The sequence below is a fragment of the Alosa alosa genome, chromosome 2 (genome assembly GCF_017589495.1).
Source record: "Alosa alosa isolate M-15738 ecotype Scorff River chromosome 2, AALO_Geno_1.1, whole genome shotgun sequence".
Classification (NCBI taxonomy): Eukaryota; Metazoa; Chordata; class Actinopteri; order Clupeiformes; family Clupeidae; genus Alosa; species Alosa alosa.
In genome coordinates this window covers 5963991-5983559 of record NC_063190.1, presented here as the reverse complement: position 1 = coordinate 5983559, position 19569 = coordinate 5963991, and the positions used below count along the sequence as shown (strand labels likewise).

The following is a 19569-nucleotide window of genomic DNA, read 5'->3' as shown; positions in this document are numbered from 1 at the left end:
AATAGAAGACTAGACACACAGTAGACACACAGATTACATCTAGTCAAGGATTTTCCTCACGGTTTGGCTGTTATCAAATTAGCCAGAGTGCAAAGTGGAACAGAGTTACGGCAGAGCAGTGGGTTCCCCAAGCTAAATTTGACTGTCTCTGACAGGAGACAGATGGTGCAAAATCATGTGTAACGATACTGCGGTGAAGGGCTTGTGTTGCTCAGTGGGAGCCAGTTATCAGGATATCTGCCAAGCCAAAAATGGCCGAGCTGCATTACTTAAGAACTGCTACGACAGATCACCACTCAAAGTTCTAAAATGAAATAGATAACATTAATATAATATTTTGATTGAATGAAATTGAATTTTTCAAAATCTTCCTAATATCAAAGTGGATAGCTCACATTATTTTATTCACTGTAACAAAAAAAGTCTTCAAAACATTCCTCCTGTATTTTTACTACATTATTTTATTTACTATAACAAAATATGACAATCAATTTCTGTAGTTCTTATAACAAAAAAGTTGTAACCCAAAACCTTCCATCAAGACCACAACTGTGACTTGAATGCTGAGGTATTGTCAGGGGACGGGACTGAGATGACGTCACTCTATGAACTTGAGAACGTGGGCAACTGGTTTCCCAGAATAACACTGCGCTCAAGCCCCGCCTCTGTAATGGCTGCCAATCTGGCCACGCCCCCCGAGGAGCCATCGCGTTCCATGGCCAGGGCCAAAGCTGAGAGAGGGGAGAGGAAATGACCAAATTAGTTTACAGTGAAACGTTGCCGTCAATACTGGAGGCCATCACACTGTCCAGAGGCGTCCATTCATCTTTTTGTCCTTCATCTTCACTAATGATGGCACAACTCTAGCAGTCCCTTTTATCCTTCTGTGGGGCCAAGCTCCACCAGTGACCTTTGAAGATATTTCTTTTATGAGCTGCCCTAGAGGAAGTTGTGGCACTAGCTATTAAATTCTGGCTGCTACCAATGATGTTCGTTTTTCATGCTGACTTCCAACATTATCCATTAGTGGAGTCCAACCACCACCCCCACCTTCAATGTGTATTTAGCATACACAAAACTGGCAGGCAGGCAAGGATATTACCATGAATGTGCTTTATAGTTGCAGACTTAAAAATAAAAGGGTGATCTATTTCTCTCATCTATTTCAGCAATGACTATAAATACAGACTTTACTAAATCTGAATCAAGGTTGAAGTCCTCTTCAGACATGCCCTGATGGAAAGGAACGCAGCCACACTCACCTTTTCCAGTGAAGCGTATACACTCCTCTTTAGACATGCCGGGTTTAAAGTTCTCGTCTACAAACCCGTAGATGTATGAGCTACCTGAGCCTCCCACGGCCACAGGCTGTCTCACCAGCATCCCCCCAATGGGCACTGTAAACACCTGAGGGGAGGAGGTGATGGATTAAAAACACCTTTGTCTGGGTACCTGGGTCATCCTTAGCAAATGGTGCCATTTGTTTCCCATGATATAATCAAGTATAAGTTGTGTAAAAATGGGATGATACTTATTTTTTCAAGCTTGCTTATAACTAAATGAAACTCCGGGGCTTATATTCTCCACTATGTGAAACAAGGTTTATGCCCTCAGGGTTTATTTTCTCTGAAATAATTACTCTGATTGTGGTGCAAGCACTGCCATGTCCCCAGTCAGTTTTTTAAAACTTCAGTTGCAATTATATGTAATACAAATCTAATATTTTTTTTTTTATGTTTTTAACTATAATTGCAAAGAACTATTTCTAATACATCTCACCACATACTATTTGTTAAATCAATATATATTTTAATATTTAAAAACTTGAAATATAGTCTGTCCCTGAGTTCACTGTCCCCCTGCGTTACTCTGAGGAAAATCCTTCTGGACATGCCCTTTGAATGTATCTCTAGTCACCTGACTCTCAGGAAGTAGGATGAATTCTCAAAGTACCTACAAGGAGCTGAGTAATATCTCTCTTTAATCAATACTTTTTTCAATGTTTTAGAATGGCTTATTGATGTGGTAAAGCATATCATGTCCCCCTGGTTACCCTTATTTATAGTGGAAACCAGGGTTGGGTAGTAACTGATTATAAATAATCTGGATTACGTAATCAGATTACAAAAACCAAGTAAGTAATCATGCCAGATTACATAAAAAAAAAGTAATCATGTAATCAAATGTAATCAGATTATACTTGCATTGTCGAAGATTACTTGATTATTTTTGATTATGTGTTTCAATACATACAGGGATGGACAAAAATACATCCGAACATAGCCTATTTTAAAATACCAAATACCGTCATTTTAAATGTATGGAAATAATATACAAAATACTGTAGCCATATTATGTATCAAAATAAAGTACTGTATTTTTGTATTTTAAGGCATCTTTTTTTCACACCAAGATGCCTTAAATGTTTTGATGAGGAACTTTTTGAAAAGTTGCAACATTGTCGATGAAGCCTGTTGATCAATCCAGCAATGACTGCCAGACTGAGCCGTCTGTCCTGTCACAATAAAGGCAAAAAGTCCAAAAATCATGAACAGCATTAAACAGTGCAATACTTTGTGTGATTGGAAAGGGAAATTGGTAAAGGTAAGATAACGCCCACACTCTCATATGACTTGAGGCTGAACACACTGTGTTGCGTCTGCGGATGGGCTCCGCTGCGTGTTGGTTTTCATTTCAGCACCCATGTTAACAGGTTACAGCAACCATAGTGCGGGAATGTGCGGGAATACGTTGAAAAGACCAGTTGATAGTCATAACTAGGGTGACCACCAACCAGACTCTGACAAGAAGGACAAGTTGTGTTTATAAAGTGAGGACAAATTGGCCAAAAGGAGCCCCTTATTTGCAACCGCAGAGAATGTGTTGTTTTTTTTAATCGTCTGTACTCATAAGCCTCATTTGCTGTGGAGCACTTGTATCATCGTTTCCACCCTCAAATGGCACCATTTACCAAGAATGACCCACCATATCCATAAGATTGCATGTCTATCTGTCTTGCTGCTTATAGTAACTGATAGTCCCCACATTGTTTAAAAGTACTTTTAGTTATCTCACATTCAGTCTGTGGGTGTGTTAGTACAGAAGTGGAAAACACCTTTGCATCCACTCATTCCTGGATGCAAACCAAGCCTTAACAGATACACAACAGTCCCCTGGGAAACTCGCCTGGCCACCACCTCTTTTGTCCCACCCAGCCACAATGATCCCGGCCATCAGCTCTTCCCGGTATCTGTAGCAGAACCGCCTGAAGAGATTGGCAGCCGTCTTAACCTGGGGAGGCTCATTCATCACGATGCTGAAATCACAGAAAGCCCAAATATCTCTCACTGACTTCAAGTTCACTGTTCATTGTGCCCAGTTAGTGTCTAAAGGCACCCAGGGCCCTAATTTGTTTGGTGGGCAAAGTGCAAAGTCTGTCAACAAGCAAAATTCTCGCTCATGAAATACAGCTGCCTTGTGGCATATGGGAGCATTAAGCTGACTCATCAATGTTTGCGCTTAAATGTCTTGCCCATGGTGTTAAACTAGCAAATAGATTTTGTCTAGTTATTAAATAAAAAATAGACTTAAGACTTTGCACTTTGCCTATCAATCAAATTAGAGCCCCCAGTGTTCAGTAATGGGGTTTAGCTACCTATGGAGGTCAAGCTGGTAGGCCACGACGTCAGCAATGGCCTGAGTGTCGGCTGCTGAGCCTGAGCGACAGCAGAAGATCCGGTCATGAATTGGTGTCAGTTTGTCCGTCACTCGGTTGGCAATGTAAGCACTGTTGGGGAAGAAAGCATTGAGACAAGGCAAGTTTATTAAGTTAATTATATATAGCTCATTTCATACACAATGGTTATTCAATGTGCTTTACATAAACAAAAGCAAAGAATAATTAAAAAAAACATAAAAATAAAAGACACATGGTAGGATAACTAAAAGACAGATTCAAAGCAGACATAACATCTGAGTCTGACAGACTTTTGTTGAAATGTAGCCTATATGACAGGATGACACCAAACACCCCACCACCAACAGTGTATTGACAGCAGTATACAAATGAGTTCTTACCCTGTTGTTGTACGTGAATCTGCACCCATAACAACCCCACCATCAAACTCGACTGCCATGATGGTGGTCTGCAAAACAAAGGATTGTATTTCTTGAATTTGGAAATTGATAAGGCATCAATAGGCCTCAGGTTCAAACAGGTAGTTGAGCACTTTTTGATTTCATGACAGTCTAAAGGAAAAACCTTTTTTAATTAGTATTACAGATTTGATCTTGAATTCAGTCGTTCAGCCTATTTAAATCGAGCAATTAAATTGAGTAGATTGAGTAATTGGATTGAATAGAATCAAATTTAAAACGAGTAGGCCTATAGTCACTCTGCAGTGTGGTATCATTGTGTGCACCTAAATGAACATGGAGAGAAACCAAACGAAAGAGTTGCCTGAGGGGATCAGAAAGTCAATTACAGACAAGCATGTTAAAGGTAAAGGCTAACAGAGGTTCATGTCTGTTTAAGGCACCCCGGGCCCTAATTTGTTTGTCGGGAACATGCAAAGTCTGTCAGCAAGCAAGTTCTCGCGCATTAAATAGCCTACAGCTTTAGTGTGGCATAACTCAAGTTGTGCAACACACTATTAGGTGATGTGTTCACTTAATTTGTATCATTTAAAATAGTCTGTTGAATGAAGAGTCAAAAAACAAAGTGTAATGTGCATTAAACATCAAATAAACATTTTTTTCTATTTTTCTGTAGAAATTAGTTTTTTTCTTTGAAAGGATATCAACAATGTCAGCCAGGACTGTTATTAGCAAAATTCTATGAGGCTATATATAGGCTTTGACTTGTGGCACATGGACCATGAGCAACATATTTGTAGGCCGTTATTAGGCTATGTAAATGTATTGTAAATGTAAGTGAATGGTTTTCATTTTAATAGGGTTTTCGAAAATAATGTCTTCATTATTGACATATTTGGCTACATGGGCCTATGGGCCTACCAATAATGAGAATATAAAACAACTAGCCTATTCTCAAGCTATCTCTATCTACAAGGTTTAAAATATATTCTTTATACATTATCTGTCAGTTACGGTTCTAAGTCTCAAGTGCAATTTAAACCCAGGTTTGAGAGAGGCCGTAGGCTACAGGCAGAGTAATGGCTACCCTTCAAGAGGGGCGACCCAATTGGCACAAAATTACGCAGCACCAAGTCATATCACACAAACAAGGCTGGACTACTCCTGAAAATTTAAACTCACTCCGGTGCGAACTTCGTGAGCTGTCCAATCTGGAACCAAATCATGGTGCTGTGATAAAGGTTCGGTTTGGTTCGCTCCAGTGCATAAGGCCATTCAAAATTATATAAACACTCTAGTGTAGACTTAAAGATTTATGATCTAAGTTCCTAATTTAGATAAATGTCCTGGCACATTGATACAGTATGTCGACATCTACTGTTCAGGAGTGGTCCAACATCATCACAAGCACGTCAAAAACTTTTTTTACATTTTGGCAAAATGGATGGACAAAGAATCTACCTTTGGTGGTGCTGGACAATAACTGAAACAGTTTAGAACGGTGTCAGCTGCTTCTTCTCACCGTGGAGAAACGTGGCAAAAGACAAAGTGTGTGTTTATTCGCCAATGTAGCCTTTAATAACATGTGCAGGTTTTAGCTTCTTTTGTGAACATTTGTATCGATCGTTAGATGCTTGAACGTTTATAATTCATGAGGGACACCCTAAGAAACCTGGCCTCCACGCTTCAGTGATGATGGTGTGTTATCGATCGATGTGAACGGCAGAGTAAATCGTCTGTGTGTTGAAGTTCTGTAGGGAGCTGAACTGTGTTTGATCACTCGAAAGGCTGGCAAGAAGCGGGAAAACGTAGCTGAAACGCCAAGTGATAAATGTTTCACCAAAAGCAGGCCTTACATGTGGATACAAATAAAACTTGTTGTGAATAATATAATCTAGGCCTATAATGAGTTTATTTACCCACGTGGTTCTACCAACTTGATCTCACAGAAATCTGTAAAATGAACACGATCTCTTAAGAGCGAAGTCTGTGGCGGCACCACGCGATATCACAGCCCAATCTTCCAGTGGGCAGCTACAAAACACCTCTTGGCAGGGCGTTGATTCAATAGACTCAACTGACTTTAGATGTGTAGACCAATGTAAGGTGATTTGTCTTTTTTACAATTGTTTACACACGTTTTCAAAACTCTGTGTCTATTTTTCAAAACTCCACACACAAAACCCACAAATTGCTCACACAAAATGCAAAATGCCTCAAATCTACAGCAAAATGACACACTACATTCAAAATGTCAAAAACACACCTTTAAAACAAACATTCGCCTCACATTACAAACACTTTACGCTCTTCTGTCTTTCATAGGCTTTATGTATTTCCATACAAGAGTGAAAGTTAGGTACAGAGAGAAGTTGTACTACACAGAATTATTGAAACCAAAAATAGTGATTTTTCGCAAATAATGTACTGTTGCAAATACAGTATTTTACAGCCAACAAGAACAAAGCAAAGCAAAATACAATGACCACCAGATGTACATGGAGTTCTGAAAAAGCTGATTTTGTCTAAGATGGAAATGACTGACTACTATCAAATTACTTTGCTTTTTCCAAAGAAAAGTGTGTGTGTGTGTGTGTGTGTGTGTGTGTGTGTGTGTGTGTGTGTGTTTGTGTTTATGTGTGTGTGTGTGTGTGTGTGTGGGGGGGGGGGGGGGGGGGGTTGTGTATGTATTCATAGGTCTATAGAAAAATTTACTGTATTGAGCTAATGGTAACTTGGGGAGACACAAAAATATAGTAAAAAAGACAAGTTTTACTGTACATAAAGTCGACTTTTTGTAGAACATTCATTTCAAAGTATCTGCATTGGTTCTGAACATTTCAACCGTATTTCAATCCATACCTACATAGAGAGTACAGTATGTCTACTCATAGGCCTATACTAAGGCAATGATTGGATGGTGTTCAGTAAAGTAATGAAGAGAGAGAGTGAAGCACTGGTGATTTAGTGTGGCATTTTGATGTTTGAAAAATGAAATCAAGTTACTTCCTGTTCGATTTTTGTGTGTTAAGTAGAAAATTGTGTGTCGTGTTTTGCAAAATGTGTGAGTCAAACACTGAGAATTAGTGTATGGTTTTGCAGATTTGGTGTGGGGTTCTGATGTTTGGAAGACATGTTTAGAAAATTGTGTGACAAGCAAAGATTTAGTGTGTAATCATTTGAAAAAAAAACTGTAAAGCATATAGCCCACAACACATTAGCCCTTAGCAGAATTCGATGGGAAAGGTTTGGAGCTGGCTTCTTAGTATTAGTCCTTCACACCCACATTTGCAGCTCTTACCCTTGGTTTTCAGTTTTCATCTCAGTACACAAGGGGGAAAATACACTCTCCCTTTGTGTATGCATTATGCATAAGTGCAGTGTGAGAGGGCTTGCGTGCTGCTACTGCTGCTGCTGCTGTTGTGTGTGTGTGTGTGTGTGTGTGTGTGTGAGAGAGAGAGAGAGAGAGAGAGAGAGAGAGAGAGAGTCTGTGTTATACAGAAGTAGCATGAACATGTTCATATGTAACAGAGAGCGAGAGATTTAGTGAGTTTGTGTGTGTACTCATACTAGGTGACATGCTTTCTGTGTCTGAGTCCCATATGGGTGACCTGTGCTTTCTGTGTCTGAGTCCCATATGGGTGACCTGTGCTTTCTGTGTCTGAATCCCATATGGGTGGTATTCCTCGCCATTAGGACCAGGGATTATTAAAGTGCCACACACGTTTTTTGAGTTATGTAACAGATTACTGAAAACCTGCATTTCCCCACTTCCTGAGGCTGGATAAGTATTCGAGGGCAACAGATTGGGGATAAAAGGGGTTAGTCTCCCTCCCTCACTCTCCCCATCTCTCCCTCCCTCTCTCCCCCTCCCTCTCTCCCTCCCTCTCTCTTCCTCCCTCTCTCCCTCCCTCTCTCCCCCTCTCTCCCTCCCTCTCTCTTTCCCATCTCTTACTCACTTATGTGCTAAAAGCATTCAACAACAAAAAAAAACATACGACAAGTGAATGGCAATCAACAAACAGAACAAGCACTCGACATATTCACATAATGACTCACAAAATGCCCACCATGAACAATAAGCCCACTCCTGATCATGCATTACACCACCACCCCCCCCCCCCCACCCCCACCCCACCCCCAATCTTGGTCCCTGCATGCCCTGGCCTGTGTCCTGGGGCAGGTAAGATGGGGGATAAGTGATGTCATCCTGGGCATCCCTCCTGTGCTCTGACAGGGCCCATCCATCCTGGCTGATAATGACGGCTGGTGTGGGGGCTCTGAAAGCCTGCTCATCTAATTAATCTGCACTTGTTGGCCATTAGTGCTGGGGAAGCTCTTCACTTAGTGGAGACCAGCCCTGTGTCTTTATCTTGAGACTGCTGCCTGGCAGGCAGGCATATCCCTTCCCATCATATACTGTCTTTTATTTGTCTTTTTCTTGTCAGTCTAATATGAAATTGGGCAGTCCATTTGTGTAGTTAAGAAAACTTTGAGCAATATTGTTCATGCTCGGCCATGCTTGCTTGGTTGCACCGCCAATCAGGAAATAGCTAAAGCCTCTTCTGAGTCATATAGCACTTTATGAACAGTGCTGTGCCTGTGAAACATTTTGTAATGAATGCATAAGATACAGGTATTCTCCAGTAATGCTAGTAATGCAGTACCCTGTACATGGGATTTTCTGCATTGGTAGGAACTGGGAATTGGCTCCTGCAGCCACCAGCTAATGAGCAGGCATCTCCCCTGTCAGCTTTTCCCCTTCCCCTTGGTAACCCTTAGTAACCATGGTTTCCACAGATAGAAAGTGCCAGAATGTGGGAGAACTCTGCGCACCCGATATTTCTCATTTGTAAGATTGACGCAGAGGAGAAAAGAGAGGAAGGGGGCCAGACAGAATGATGGAGATCGAGGGAGCCATGGGTGAAAGAAAAGAGAGAGAGGAAGAAAGAGAGAGAGGGGGAGAGAGAGAGAGGGAGAGAGAGAGAGAGGGGGAGAGAAAGAGGGGGAGAAAGAGAGAGAGGGGGAGAGAGAGAGAGGAAGAGATCTGTCGTTGCCAGCTGCCAGCGTGTGCGTGGTCAATCAACAGAATGCTTAGCCCAGCAGCTTAATCCCGGATAATCACGGCTCCTCAAATCCACTGGCAGCTCAGAGGGGTACGGAGGAGCTCGGAGACGGTCCCTGGGGTTACCTCAACAGCCTGCGCGCACTCAACGGCCGCTGGAAAGCCATCACTTCAAGCTGAGATTATAAAAAAGGAAGCCCATACCCCCTGCCCTGTCCTGAGGAACAGTCATTGAATTCCAGTAAAAAAAAATCAATGGTGTCTACTCCCTGTGCTGTCACTTTCAGTCCATTATCTGATCCAGTAGTTTACTGGAGCCAATCAAAATGTCTCTATTGCTTAGACTGTTCATTTATTAAAATGGCACATGGGGTGTTCGGATGTTCAGCAGAGTGTGCTCAAAATACAGATAGACTTCTGTAGTCTTCACAAGAACACATGAGAAATGAAGTTGAATTGTTGCCATTTTAATAGTGTTTTATACATTATATTACTCTTCTACACACTTTCTAGCTATTAAATTAAACCTCAAAGGATGTGGTGTTTAAAAAACGACACAATCGCCTGTTCCATCTTACAACAGACAGTGCTTGAAAATTCCACACCCATTTTTTGGTGGACTCTATTGTAGGCGCTGATTGTAGCCTGCAGTAGCAGAAGAGGCTGATTCAGAGAGATGGCTGCGGGTCCCTCTGGCTTCAGTGTCAGGGGCTTGTCCAGGAGGCATTGTCTCATTGGAGTAGCCAGCATATAGCGCCTGTCTGCGGTCACTTACTCTGGCCTGCCCTGTGGCGCTCCCCACTCTGTGCCCTCTCTGTCCATCTGTCTGTCTGTCTGTCTGCCCCACTGTGTCCAAATGCTTTCTAGCCTGGCCCCTGTCCACTCTCTTCTTGCTCAATGGTTGAATCAGTGCACACCACCGTATGTGAAGCAAGGGCAATGGTATCAGCACATGGTTCTAGTCGGATTACATCAAGCTGGAATTGTAAAATCAAACATTGTCCCTGTCTGTTCATCACTGTCTGTCACATTCTTTCTTGATCTCTCCTCTCTTGTCTTTCTTTTCTTCGTCAGTTACCACCCTCCTCTCAGTGACCAGAGCGCACAGATGTTCGGCCCTGTTTTAGCAGCATTCAGACCGGAGGTGTCTAGAGGGATCTTTAAGAGGCTTTCCTCCCTAGGGAATAAGAGAAAAAAGGGTTTGAAAGCAAAGGAGAGCGGAAGGATTAACTCTATGACACCTAATGATTCTAACCTTTCACAAGAGAGCAATGTAGAAACTCCCCTGACATCTCCAAGACCTAACACAATACTAGCATACTGGCATATACTGTGAGGCCATTATTCATCAGGGCTATTTGTCATCATTTTCATTGGCTTATGTTTGTCAGTTATTAACATTTCCTGGGTCTCTGTCTGTGTTATATGTGATTCACATCTCCACTGTATTTGGTAAAGAACAACAACAATTCCTAATATACCTGTTTACTTGACAACTAACTGATTAATATGAGTATAACAAATAACAGTGATAGACAGCAATAGATCACAAATGTTTTGACAGTTTTGATTTTGGTGAGATGGGTTCCCTCTCAAGTGTATGAGCTTTTGAACCAACATCTGAGATGAAGTAAGCTATGATGCTGAAGCTCATGCTAGTTCTTGTTCTTCACTTTGTTCCATCCGGGCCTTGGTTTAATCTGGGCCAGAGAAAGCTTTTTGGCATTAGTGGGTTTTTCTGAAGGGCATCAGTATAAATCCCCCTCATGTCCATTGGTGTGTTTGTATGTGTGTGTGTGTTTGTGTGTGTGTGTGTGTGTGTGTGGGGGTGGAGAGAGAGAAAAAGAGAGATTCTGGCTCTCTGTACATCAGATGAAAATTTGGTAACATCTGATAAGTCCATCTTTGACTCACGCTATAACAATGTCTTAACTGCGGTCTAACCAGACTCTTTGCAAGACCGGGTATTAAACTCACAGATAAGGAGCCGGAGAGGGAACTGCAGCTCTTCTTTTGGAGAAATAATCAATTTTATGGGACCATTTTTGGAATTGTCTCACATTTATCATTTTGTTCTCATTCTTTTTAAGTTTTCATATTCGTTTGGTATTTTGAACTGAAACTGCATAGAGGAATGGGAGAAACTTATCTTCCTAAGTTGTGACTGGCTGTTCTCCAGGGCTGCTTGAGTATTGATTCAGACCAGAACTGATGTATTGTAGATTATCTTGTGTCATCCTTCAAAGTCACACTCTGCAGCTAAAGTAGGAAAACACATCCATCGCAACTATGTTTGGGGGTCGTGGAGGGAAAGGGAGCAAGATGACAGTGGAGGACCTGTACGGCATCAGCAAGAAGCCCAAGGCGTCGTCCAACAACGCGCCGAATGGGGGCGCACGGGGGCGCAGCCAGGGCCAAAAGGGCGATTCAGACGCGCTGGCCTCGCAGATCCTGGAGGCGGCACACAGGCTGGTGGAGCGTCGGCGGCTGGAGCTCTACCTGCGCGAGTGCGGCCTCAGCTTGACCAGCTGCCAATCAGAATGCCAAGCCATGCTCTACAGGTGAGTGGTGGGAGCAGTGAGTTAGTGTCCCCTGACCTGACAGACAAACAAAGAAGAAAAAAGCAAGGTGAGGTATGAGAGAAGAGAGAAGAAGGGGAAGCAGCTGAGAAGTTCTGCAGTAGTGCATAAGGCTGAGTCAGAAGAGGGATCCTGCTTTTGCTTACAGATATTGCCTCATAACAAAACAATGTTGTTTTCATACATTTTAATGGTTAATGTCTATATCGGATGAATGATGTTATTGGGTATTTCATAGACTGGCAGTGAGGCAGTTCACTCAGTTCAATGCAGCAGTTCAATTAATTAAGCCTTCTACAAATATTTCTGCTCTGTGACTGCAGACATTAATCAACAAATAATGTAATTTTTCCTTGGACCAAAATACTTCCGTGGACCTGTCTCATACATTCTCCCTTAACACTTCCCATTCCATGAGATTTGCTCACGCAGGGCAGTCTGGTCCATTCTGGATTGTGTAGATATCGGTCTCTGTGAGATACTGAATTGAATTTGTACATAGTGTCCTCACGTACGTGTCAATTATGAGTTCTGCGTCTGGGACCGCTACAGCAAAACTCTCATGGTGCACAGTGTCCTGTGACATGGCGTTTGGCCTTTACACTGTTTTGACACTCAGACTTTTCAAGAAGGGTTTTAAGAGTCATAAACTGAAAGAGTAGAGAGGCTGTCAGTCATGAATATACATGGCTTAGACAGGATACGGAATAAAGTCACGTCGCTGAGGACTGCACAGTGAGGATGGATTACCTTCAAAGAAAGGAGTCCGGGAGTCTAAGATGAAACACAGGTCACCTCCGTCAAAAGAGAGGGAAAGGGTGTGATCAGGGGTGTAAGGAGATAAAAGGTTTATTTAGGAGGAAATGGCCTTTGAGACTCCCATAACATGTGGACTAACCAAAGACATAACTTTTAATTGCGATCATGGGGCATTCTGTAATGTCAGGGAAACTGATGCCTGTTACTCGGGTCAGAGCTGTGTTTGCTTCAGATGGATGCACTTAAAAGGTTTAAGTCCCCTGAGAGGAATAGTTTTCTGAGATTTTTCCTATGAATAAAAGAGACACTTATCCTCATAAATAATGGAGTTGCAATTTCCTTCTCCTCCACTAGAGGGTTGGACAAAATAGAATAAGAAGCAGCAGGATTCTGCAGCATGTTCCTTTGTATGTGTGTGAGTGTGCATCATGTGTGTGTGTGTGTGTGTGTGTGTGTGTGGCTATACAGGCACTTGTGTCTGTGTGATTGTGGAGAGAGAGAGAATGAGAAACCAAATTTATAATTGAGTTTTGATATACCTTATTCATCTATTATTCCCAGCAAACTATTTCTGACCAGACCTACTTTGTCAATGTCTAACAGCCAATTTGGTTTGACTTTATAATTATGACTTCATTAGAACAATCCTTAAAGGCATGGACACACATACAGAAAAAAAAACTAGTGCACACCTCTGCATGCACTCTCTCTCTCTCTCTCTCTCTCTCTCTGTCTAAAATGAATCTCCACAACAAACTTTCTACAGGATTTTTATGGATACTGTGTCAGAGTGAACTGCGGCTATAACCTTGAAATCTCATTAACCTTCACTGATCGCTCCAATAGCCATAACTAAAACGTGACTCACTCTAGAATTAAGAGCACTCCATATGAGTTCACAAGGCTAACGGAGATCTATAAGCATCTCTGATGTCGGATCAGTGGCCTCGTCCACTATTCTGCCCCGCTGCTCTTTTGTCTTGTCAGACCACCGTGTGGACTTGCGGGGGTGATAGCACAGGTCACTAAAAGTCAAGTGTGTACTTTTAGAATTGTCCTTGTGGCTGTGTCTGCCCCTGTGTGACCACACTATTCTTTAAAGCAACGCATTCTAACGCATCACATGAGACCGTCCATCACATAAAAAGGATCAGAAGAGATACAGTGGAGTGACGTGACAAAAAAGTACACAAAGGCACAGTACAACCTGCACAGTGTGACTCAGGAGAGAGAAGAGAATGTTCTGTCTCCTTACCTTCCTTTGCCTACTGGATTACTACCTGCACGAGAATATGTTCATGCTGTTAAGCCAGGCTATTTTGGGAACATTGTGAAAAGACTCCACAGAAACATTGCATTTGTGAATGAAATGAATGAGTGAATCTGAAACACACACACACACACACATACACACACACATACACAGAGAGAGACACACACACACACACACACACACACACACACACACACACCAACACACACACACACACACACACACACACACACACACACACACACACACACACACACACAACCTCATACTGACAGAGCAGAATTAAACATTGACATTACATAGAGTGTGTGTCCTTGGTTCCTGTGGTGGCCACATTCTTTTTATTGCTGTCTGGGTCACAGTGTGGCCGCGGTGGTCAATAGCATAGATCAGTTAAGCACAGACAGGACCCGTGGCTCAAGGGCTGTGCTTTTCACTGACTTAAAAAATATGAAAAGTGGTAGAGTCACAGAACCACACATCAGATCATGTCATGACAGTTATCAGAATCACATCAGAAGCATATAATCAGATCATGTCATGACAGTTATCAGAATCACATCAGAATCACATAATCAGATCATGTCATGACAGTTATCAGAATCAGATATTTCTGAGATGATGTGCTATGTTTGAACACCGAGGTCACAAGTCTACCATGTGATATGAGTTAACTCAGAAGATGCTGCCTCTTCACTATCTGTCTTTTAGCCTAGTGGCATGATCTCTCTTTTTCATGCACTCTTTCTTTCTCTCTTGCTCTCTCTCGCACTCATTCACTCATTCACACATTTTCTGAAGCAGACACACTGAAGCAGACACATACACACTCATAGACAAAAACTAAAATGCACACAGTTCCCAGAGTTCCAGTTCAGTGATGATAAAATTCTAAAAATTATTATGAAAACTGATTCATCCCTGAGTGATGACAACACTATGACTGGTATTCTACCTTATCAGTGACAACAGAAAACATCAGTATTTTAATATCCATGTTCCTTTCTCCCTCTCTCTCCCTCCCTCTCACTCTCTCTATCTCTCTTTCCCTTCCATCACTCTGTCTTTCTCCTCATTTTCTGATGCTTGAGTAGTGTGTGCAGGTGGTTGCTCTTTTTGTAGTCTCGGGTACAGACACACTGTAGCCTACTCACTGCACAGAAAAGCTGAATTCTGATTGGCTCGCTATTCCATTTTAGGTCACTGTGATTGGAGAGCTGGGTAGTGTCTGAGCACTCCTGGCCAGTGGTTTCGAGAGAGCACCAGTTCACTTTTATCTACAAGAAAATGTAGTCAATATCTCATAAGAGATTTATACTATCAATAGCATCTCTGCAGAGGGAGCGTGTGTTACTGTGGTTCCTTGGAAATGTTTTACTCTACTCCATAATCTACCCGGTCTTCCATAGAACTCAAACATCTTTTATGTGTAAACCTTTTTTTGTTCAAACTGCAAAATTATTTAAAAAATGATTTAAGTTTGGCCCAAATTTCATATCAATGTCCAAACCTAAATCATAGTATCTACAATCTATCTCATGTGAGCAGACATTAAGTCCAGTTTCTTAATTCAGCTAATTCCCAAAGTTTCATTGCAATCCATCACTGGCAACCTTCTACTCCATAACACTTGCTATGGTCCAGACAAAATTGTTTGTGTGTGTGTGTGTGTGTGTGTGTGTGTGTGTGTGTGTGTGTGTGTGTGTGTGTGTGTGTGTGTGTGTGTGTGTGTGTCTGTGTCTGTGTATGTGTATGTGTTAGGTATTTGGTTCAGTTCATCTCAGAGGCTGCTGCTTAATCAGTGAAGTGCTCAACTGCATGCCTCTGTTACAGTGTTCTAGTGCAGTGAAAAGGGGGGAAGGGAGAGAGAGAGAGAGATGAGGGGGAGGGGGGCCTGGCGCACAGTGTGTGTTTATTGAGAAGGGAGTGGTCATTAGCCTTTATTGAAGGAGAGAAGGTCTTTGGAATAATCGAGTGAATCGTACCCAGGTCATACAGTGCTGAATAAGTTCATCGATTTATCTGTGAATCAAATACATGAATAAAATTAAGAGAAAACGAGGAAATGTGACTGAAGCAAAAATACTTATTATGAATGTTTATCTCTGCTATTTATTTATTGTGCACTTTATTTGACTCCATGTTACCTGAAAACATACGGGGGGGGGGGGGGGGGGGGGGCAGCCAAATGTTCAATATCTGTGTATGCCCGCGCGTGTTTGTGTGAGGGAGGGAGAGATAGGGTGGCGAAGAAGAGAGAGAGAGAGAGAGAGAGAGAGGAGGCGGGGAGGAGTGCGGAATCAGAGACTCTGCATGTTGAGTAAACATGTATGAGGTTGCCTGCCACAAAAACGGGAGTATTTTTTAACCTTTGCGGAACGTTATCGCGGTATGTGGATCAAATGGCAAGTAATGCATAGCACTGTTACCATCGTTAATGATGTTACTAAGCGATAATTGCGCATGTCATTTTGTTTGACAGAGAGAGATGAGTGCAGTGAATCGTTCTCGCTCCATCCTATTAGTAATACCCGGTGATGATCATGATGGCAATTACTGCCCCTAATAATCACAGCGCGAGATTTGGCGCCGCTCATGTTGCCGTTTGTATCAGTTCGATGTTGCGTGAGCGCGAACATTGTGTCAGATAGTGTTCTGTTCATTGCTCGTTTGGCTCTGTGAGCGTGTCTGGTCGCAATATTATCCGTGCGCTCTCCTTTAGGTATAGCAGTGTGTCAGTGAGAGATTGTGTCCAGGCGAGTTGGTGAACTGTCATTCGATTTATGTCCAATTGGTTCGAGGCCGAAGATGGCGAGGCTAGGGGGTATGCACGCTCAGTGCCCGTGAAGCTCGACTGTCAGCTGCACAGCATTCACCAAGGCAGTCACCGTCGCCCTGTACATCGGAGGGATTCGAACATCGCGCAGGTATAGATTAATTCAGTTTTCTGAATATATACACAATCGTAGAAATGTTTTAACTTGCGTTCAATCTGTTCGCAAGTCAGAACGGGTGAAGAATCTGTTGCGCATCGAAAGACCCGGCAAGCCTTGGGTGGTACCGCAGGTACCGCAGCTTGAAGACGAGCACTTGTGCCTACCAAGTTACCATATCATTATCATCGTTCTGCGAGGAAAAAAACTATTTTCTTGGAAAGCGTGTTGGTGAATAAGTTCAGAGGCTCCCTCTCAACCCGTAGCGACGTACACACAGGAGTGCCCAAGTCGGCGGCACAGACGCTGACTCTGCGTCCGGCAGGTTAGGGCCTGGACCTCCGCCAGTCGTGACTCTTGGCGCCAGCCAGCAAACAAACCGTCGCTGTGTGGGGACTGCTTGTTTGGACGGCATCCCTCCTCCGCAGCACCAACAACCAGTACAAGCCCGTGCTTGCAGGTGCATGACCTGAAGCTCAGCCACAAACCAGAGGCAGACAGGTACACGGGGAGAACATCAGAATGCAGGTGTCATTCGCCTGTACAGAACACAACCTCAAGAGCCGCAGTGAGGACCGGCTGTGTGGCCTTCGCACCGCCCCACCACCGGGCGGTGGCAGCGGCGGGGGGAGCGGCCAGGGAAGCAACGGGAACTACAACGTCCAGAACGTGACCAAGACTCAGCTCCGGGAGCAGTCGGGGTCCCGGCTCGTCCCGCAAGGCCACGCCCACATGAAGGAGGCCATCGGCAGACACAGCAACATGAAGTACAGGTAAGAGCATTGGGGATTTGGACAGGTGCAGCAAAGCTGGGGCGGAGGGCTATACCCCGGGAGAGAATGACACATTACGAATTTAAACAAGGGTTGGTGATGGCAGCTTATACCACGCTGGGCAGAAAGTGCACCTGTTGAAGTGGTATCTGATCCAGTGAATGAGCCGCCTGTGGCCTGCAGGGTTTTATCACGTGCTTAAAGATTCATGAAGGCCCATTGACATCCACTTTAACACGATCCCCCACGGAATTGACTGACTGACTGACTGACTGACTATGGATAATGTGTGCTGATGGGAGCAGCGGACAAGGCCACTCCACATGGAGGGGCTCTTCCTGTGGTGACCCTTGCCTCTGCCTCTCACTTCACCCAGCCTCATCCCCTGTCATCATCGGCACACTACAGTACAACAGCATCACTGGGGCCAATCATAATGGGACCGTGATAGACTAGGGGGAAGGGTTTGGCATGCTTGTACCCGTGTGTGTGTGTGTGTGTGTGTGTGTGTGTGTGGGGTGTGGGTGTGCCTGTGTGTGTGATGGATAAAAATGGCTAGCTTGGCACATTTTCTTCACTGCTACATCAGGTCTTACATAAGAAAATGAGCCCAATAACATATGAACTGGACCAGCTGACTGAACGTGATTCCCCTCTAGCTAGAACATGCATGCTCTAGGTATGTCTGTTTGCGTGTGTGTGTGTGTGTGTGTGTGTGTGTGTGTGTGTGTGTGTTGTAGTGACTCAGTGTGTGTGCACCCAATTATGAGGCTGTGTCTGGTTGTATTTGCATTTCCGTGTGGGTAATCTCATGCACATTAGAGATTATTCTACACTGGCCATTTTTAAAGCCTGGACTCTGATTCTAATGATCTCATTTGCAAACAAAAAATAATTATTTCACCTTTGTTGCCTCTCAAAAGGTAAGGGGTGATAGATTCTCTAATCTAGTCAGAACGAGGATAAGATATGCAATAAATAAACAAAACATGTCCAACTAGACTGTGATTCCATTATAGGAAAAGCATCCGTTGCAGCCAAGTGTCCCCATTCTTGTGGATGGGTGAAGAAAATGGCCGTTAGCTCAGCCTTGACACATTTCTCATCACTCAATTAAGTTTTCTTTTAAAGGGGCTGTTTTAAATGGGATCTGCAGAAGCTAGAAACTAGGAAGGCAGAAATCTGAGTTTTCAGTAAAAAGATTATTTTTATGTGAGGCAAACCCGAGATGATTACAAAGATAGTGTCATGTCATTTTCTGGGTTTTCCAATTCCTGACAAAAAAAAAAGAAAAACAACAAAGCTGTGAAAAACATGCTGAAGCCAGAGGGGCACGGTCAGAGCTGGTTGCCGATGGTAACGGGCTGCTGAGGGCTGCCGGCTGGCTGGCTGGCTGGAGGGAGCAGTGCTCTGTGTGTGTGTGTGTGTGTGTGTGTGTGTGTGTTTGTGTGTGTGTGTGTGTGTGTGTGTGTGTGAGAGAGAGGTGCAGCAGTGCGTGGCTGCCTTACTTAAGAGGCGGCAAGCCTTTCCGCACTCACACACACACACACATGCATTCACACACATGGATGCACATACACACGCACACACACACACACACACACACACACACACACACACACACATGCGTGCACACACGGACGCACATACACACACACACACATATCCACTGTACTCCCACACAGTGAAGGCTGAAACATCTGCGACACACACATGCACTACACACACCCATATGAGCACACACAGATGCACTACACACACCCCATGAGCACACACACATGCACTACACACACCCATGAACACACACACATGCACTACACACACCCATGAACACACACACATGCACTACACACACCCATATGAGCACACACACACAAACATGCGCGCACTCCATATACCCACATGAAGTGCATACACACACACACATACACTCACTCACAGGCTTAGACACATTTACACACATTAACGTGGAGATAATCTTATATAGAGAATGGACTGGCCGAGGAGTAGCCATTAATAGAATTGCATTAGGCATGTTGTGTGAAGGCCTGCAACATCTTGTGTGACCTGGCATTTAATGGGTCTGCGCTCT

The 19569-nt window shown here is 43.4% G+C and overlaps 2 protein-coding genes across 3 annotated transcripts in view; one reads left to right on the top strand and one right to left on the bottom strand.

Moving 5' to 3' along the window:
• Positions 1–441: 441 nt before the first annotated feature.
• LOC125309717 (proteasome subunit beta type-6-like) lies at positions 442–5414 on the bottom strand. The gene is made up of 6 exons (XM_048266800.1): positions 5278–5414; positions 4078–4145; positions 3656–3787; positions 3187–3316; positions 1263–1407; positions 442–731 (listed from the first exon to the last, which is right to left on the bottom strand). The coding sequence occupies exons 1-6, from the start codon at positions 5368–5370 to the stop codon at positions 604–606; spliced, it is 696 nt and encodes a 231-aa protein (XP_048122757.1). The 5' UTR covers positions 5371–5414; the 3' UTR covers positions 442–603.
• A 5649-nt stretch (positions 5415–11063) lies between these two features.
• Positions 11064–19569, top strand: part of LOC125309703 (voltage-gated potassium channel subunit beta-3) — a 22130-nt gene continuing 13624 nt past the window's right edge. The window contains exons 1-2 of one of the 2 annotated variants that reach the window (XM_048266781.1): positions 16046–16698; positions 16775–17477. In XM_048266781.1, the coding sequence (XP_048122738.1) occupies positions 17227–17477 (251 nt within the window). In that variant the 5' untranslated portion in view covers positions 16046–16698; positions 16775–17226. Of the gene's footprint in view, positions 11722–16045; positions 16699–16774; positions 17478–19569 lie in introns of those variants that run through there. The other variant, XM_048266788.1, reaches the window with a different exon arrangement.

What these genes read in the sequence shown, in the direction of transcription:
- LOC125309717 (XM_048266800.1), bottom strand. Translation starts at nt 5,370, where the DNA reads ATGGCCTTATGCACTGGAGCGAACCAAACCGAACCTTTATCACAGCAC. An exon ending in GATTCACGTACAACAACAGG is followed by an intron (nt 3,788 to 4,077) that starts GTAAGAACTCAT and finishes CTTCCCCAACAG; the next exon opens with TGCTTACATTGCCAACCGAG. An exon ending in ACAAAAGAGGTGGTGGCCAG is followed by an intron (nt 1,408 to 3,186) that starts GCGAGTTTCCCA and finishes TCCTCCCCTCAG; the next exon opens with GTGTTTACAGTGCCCATTGG.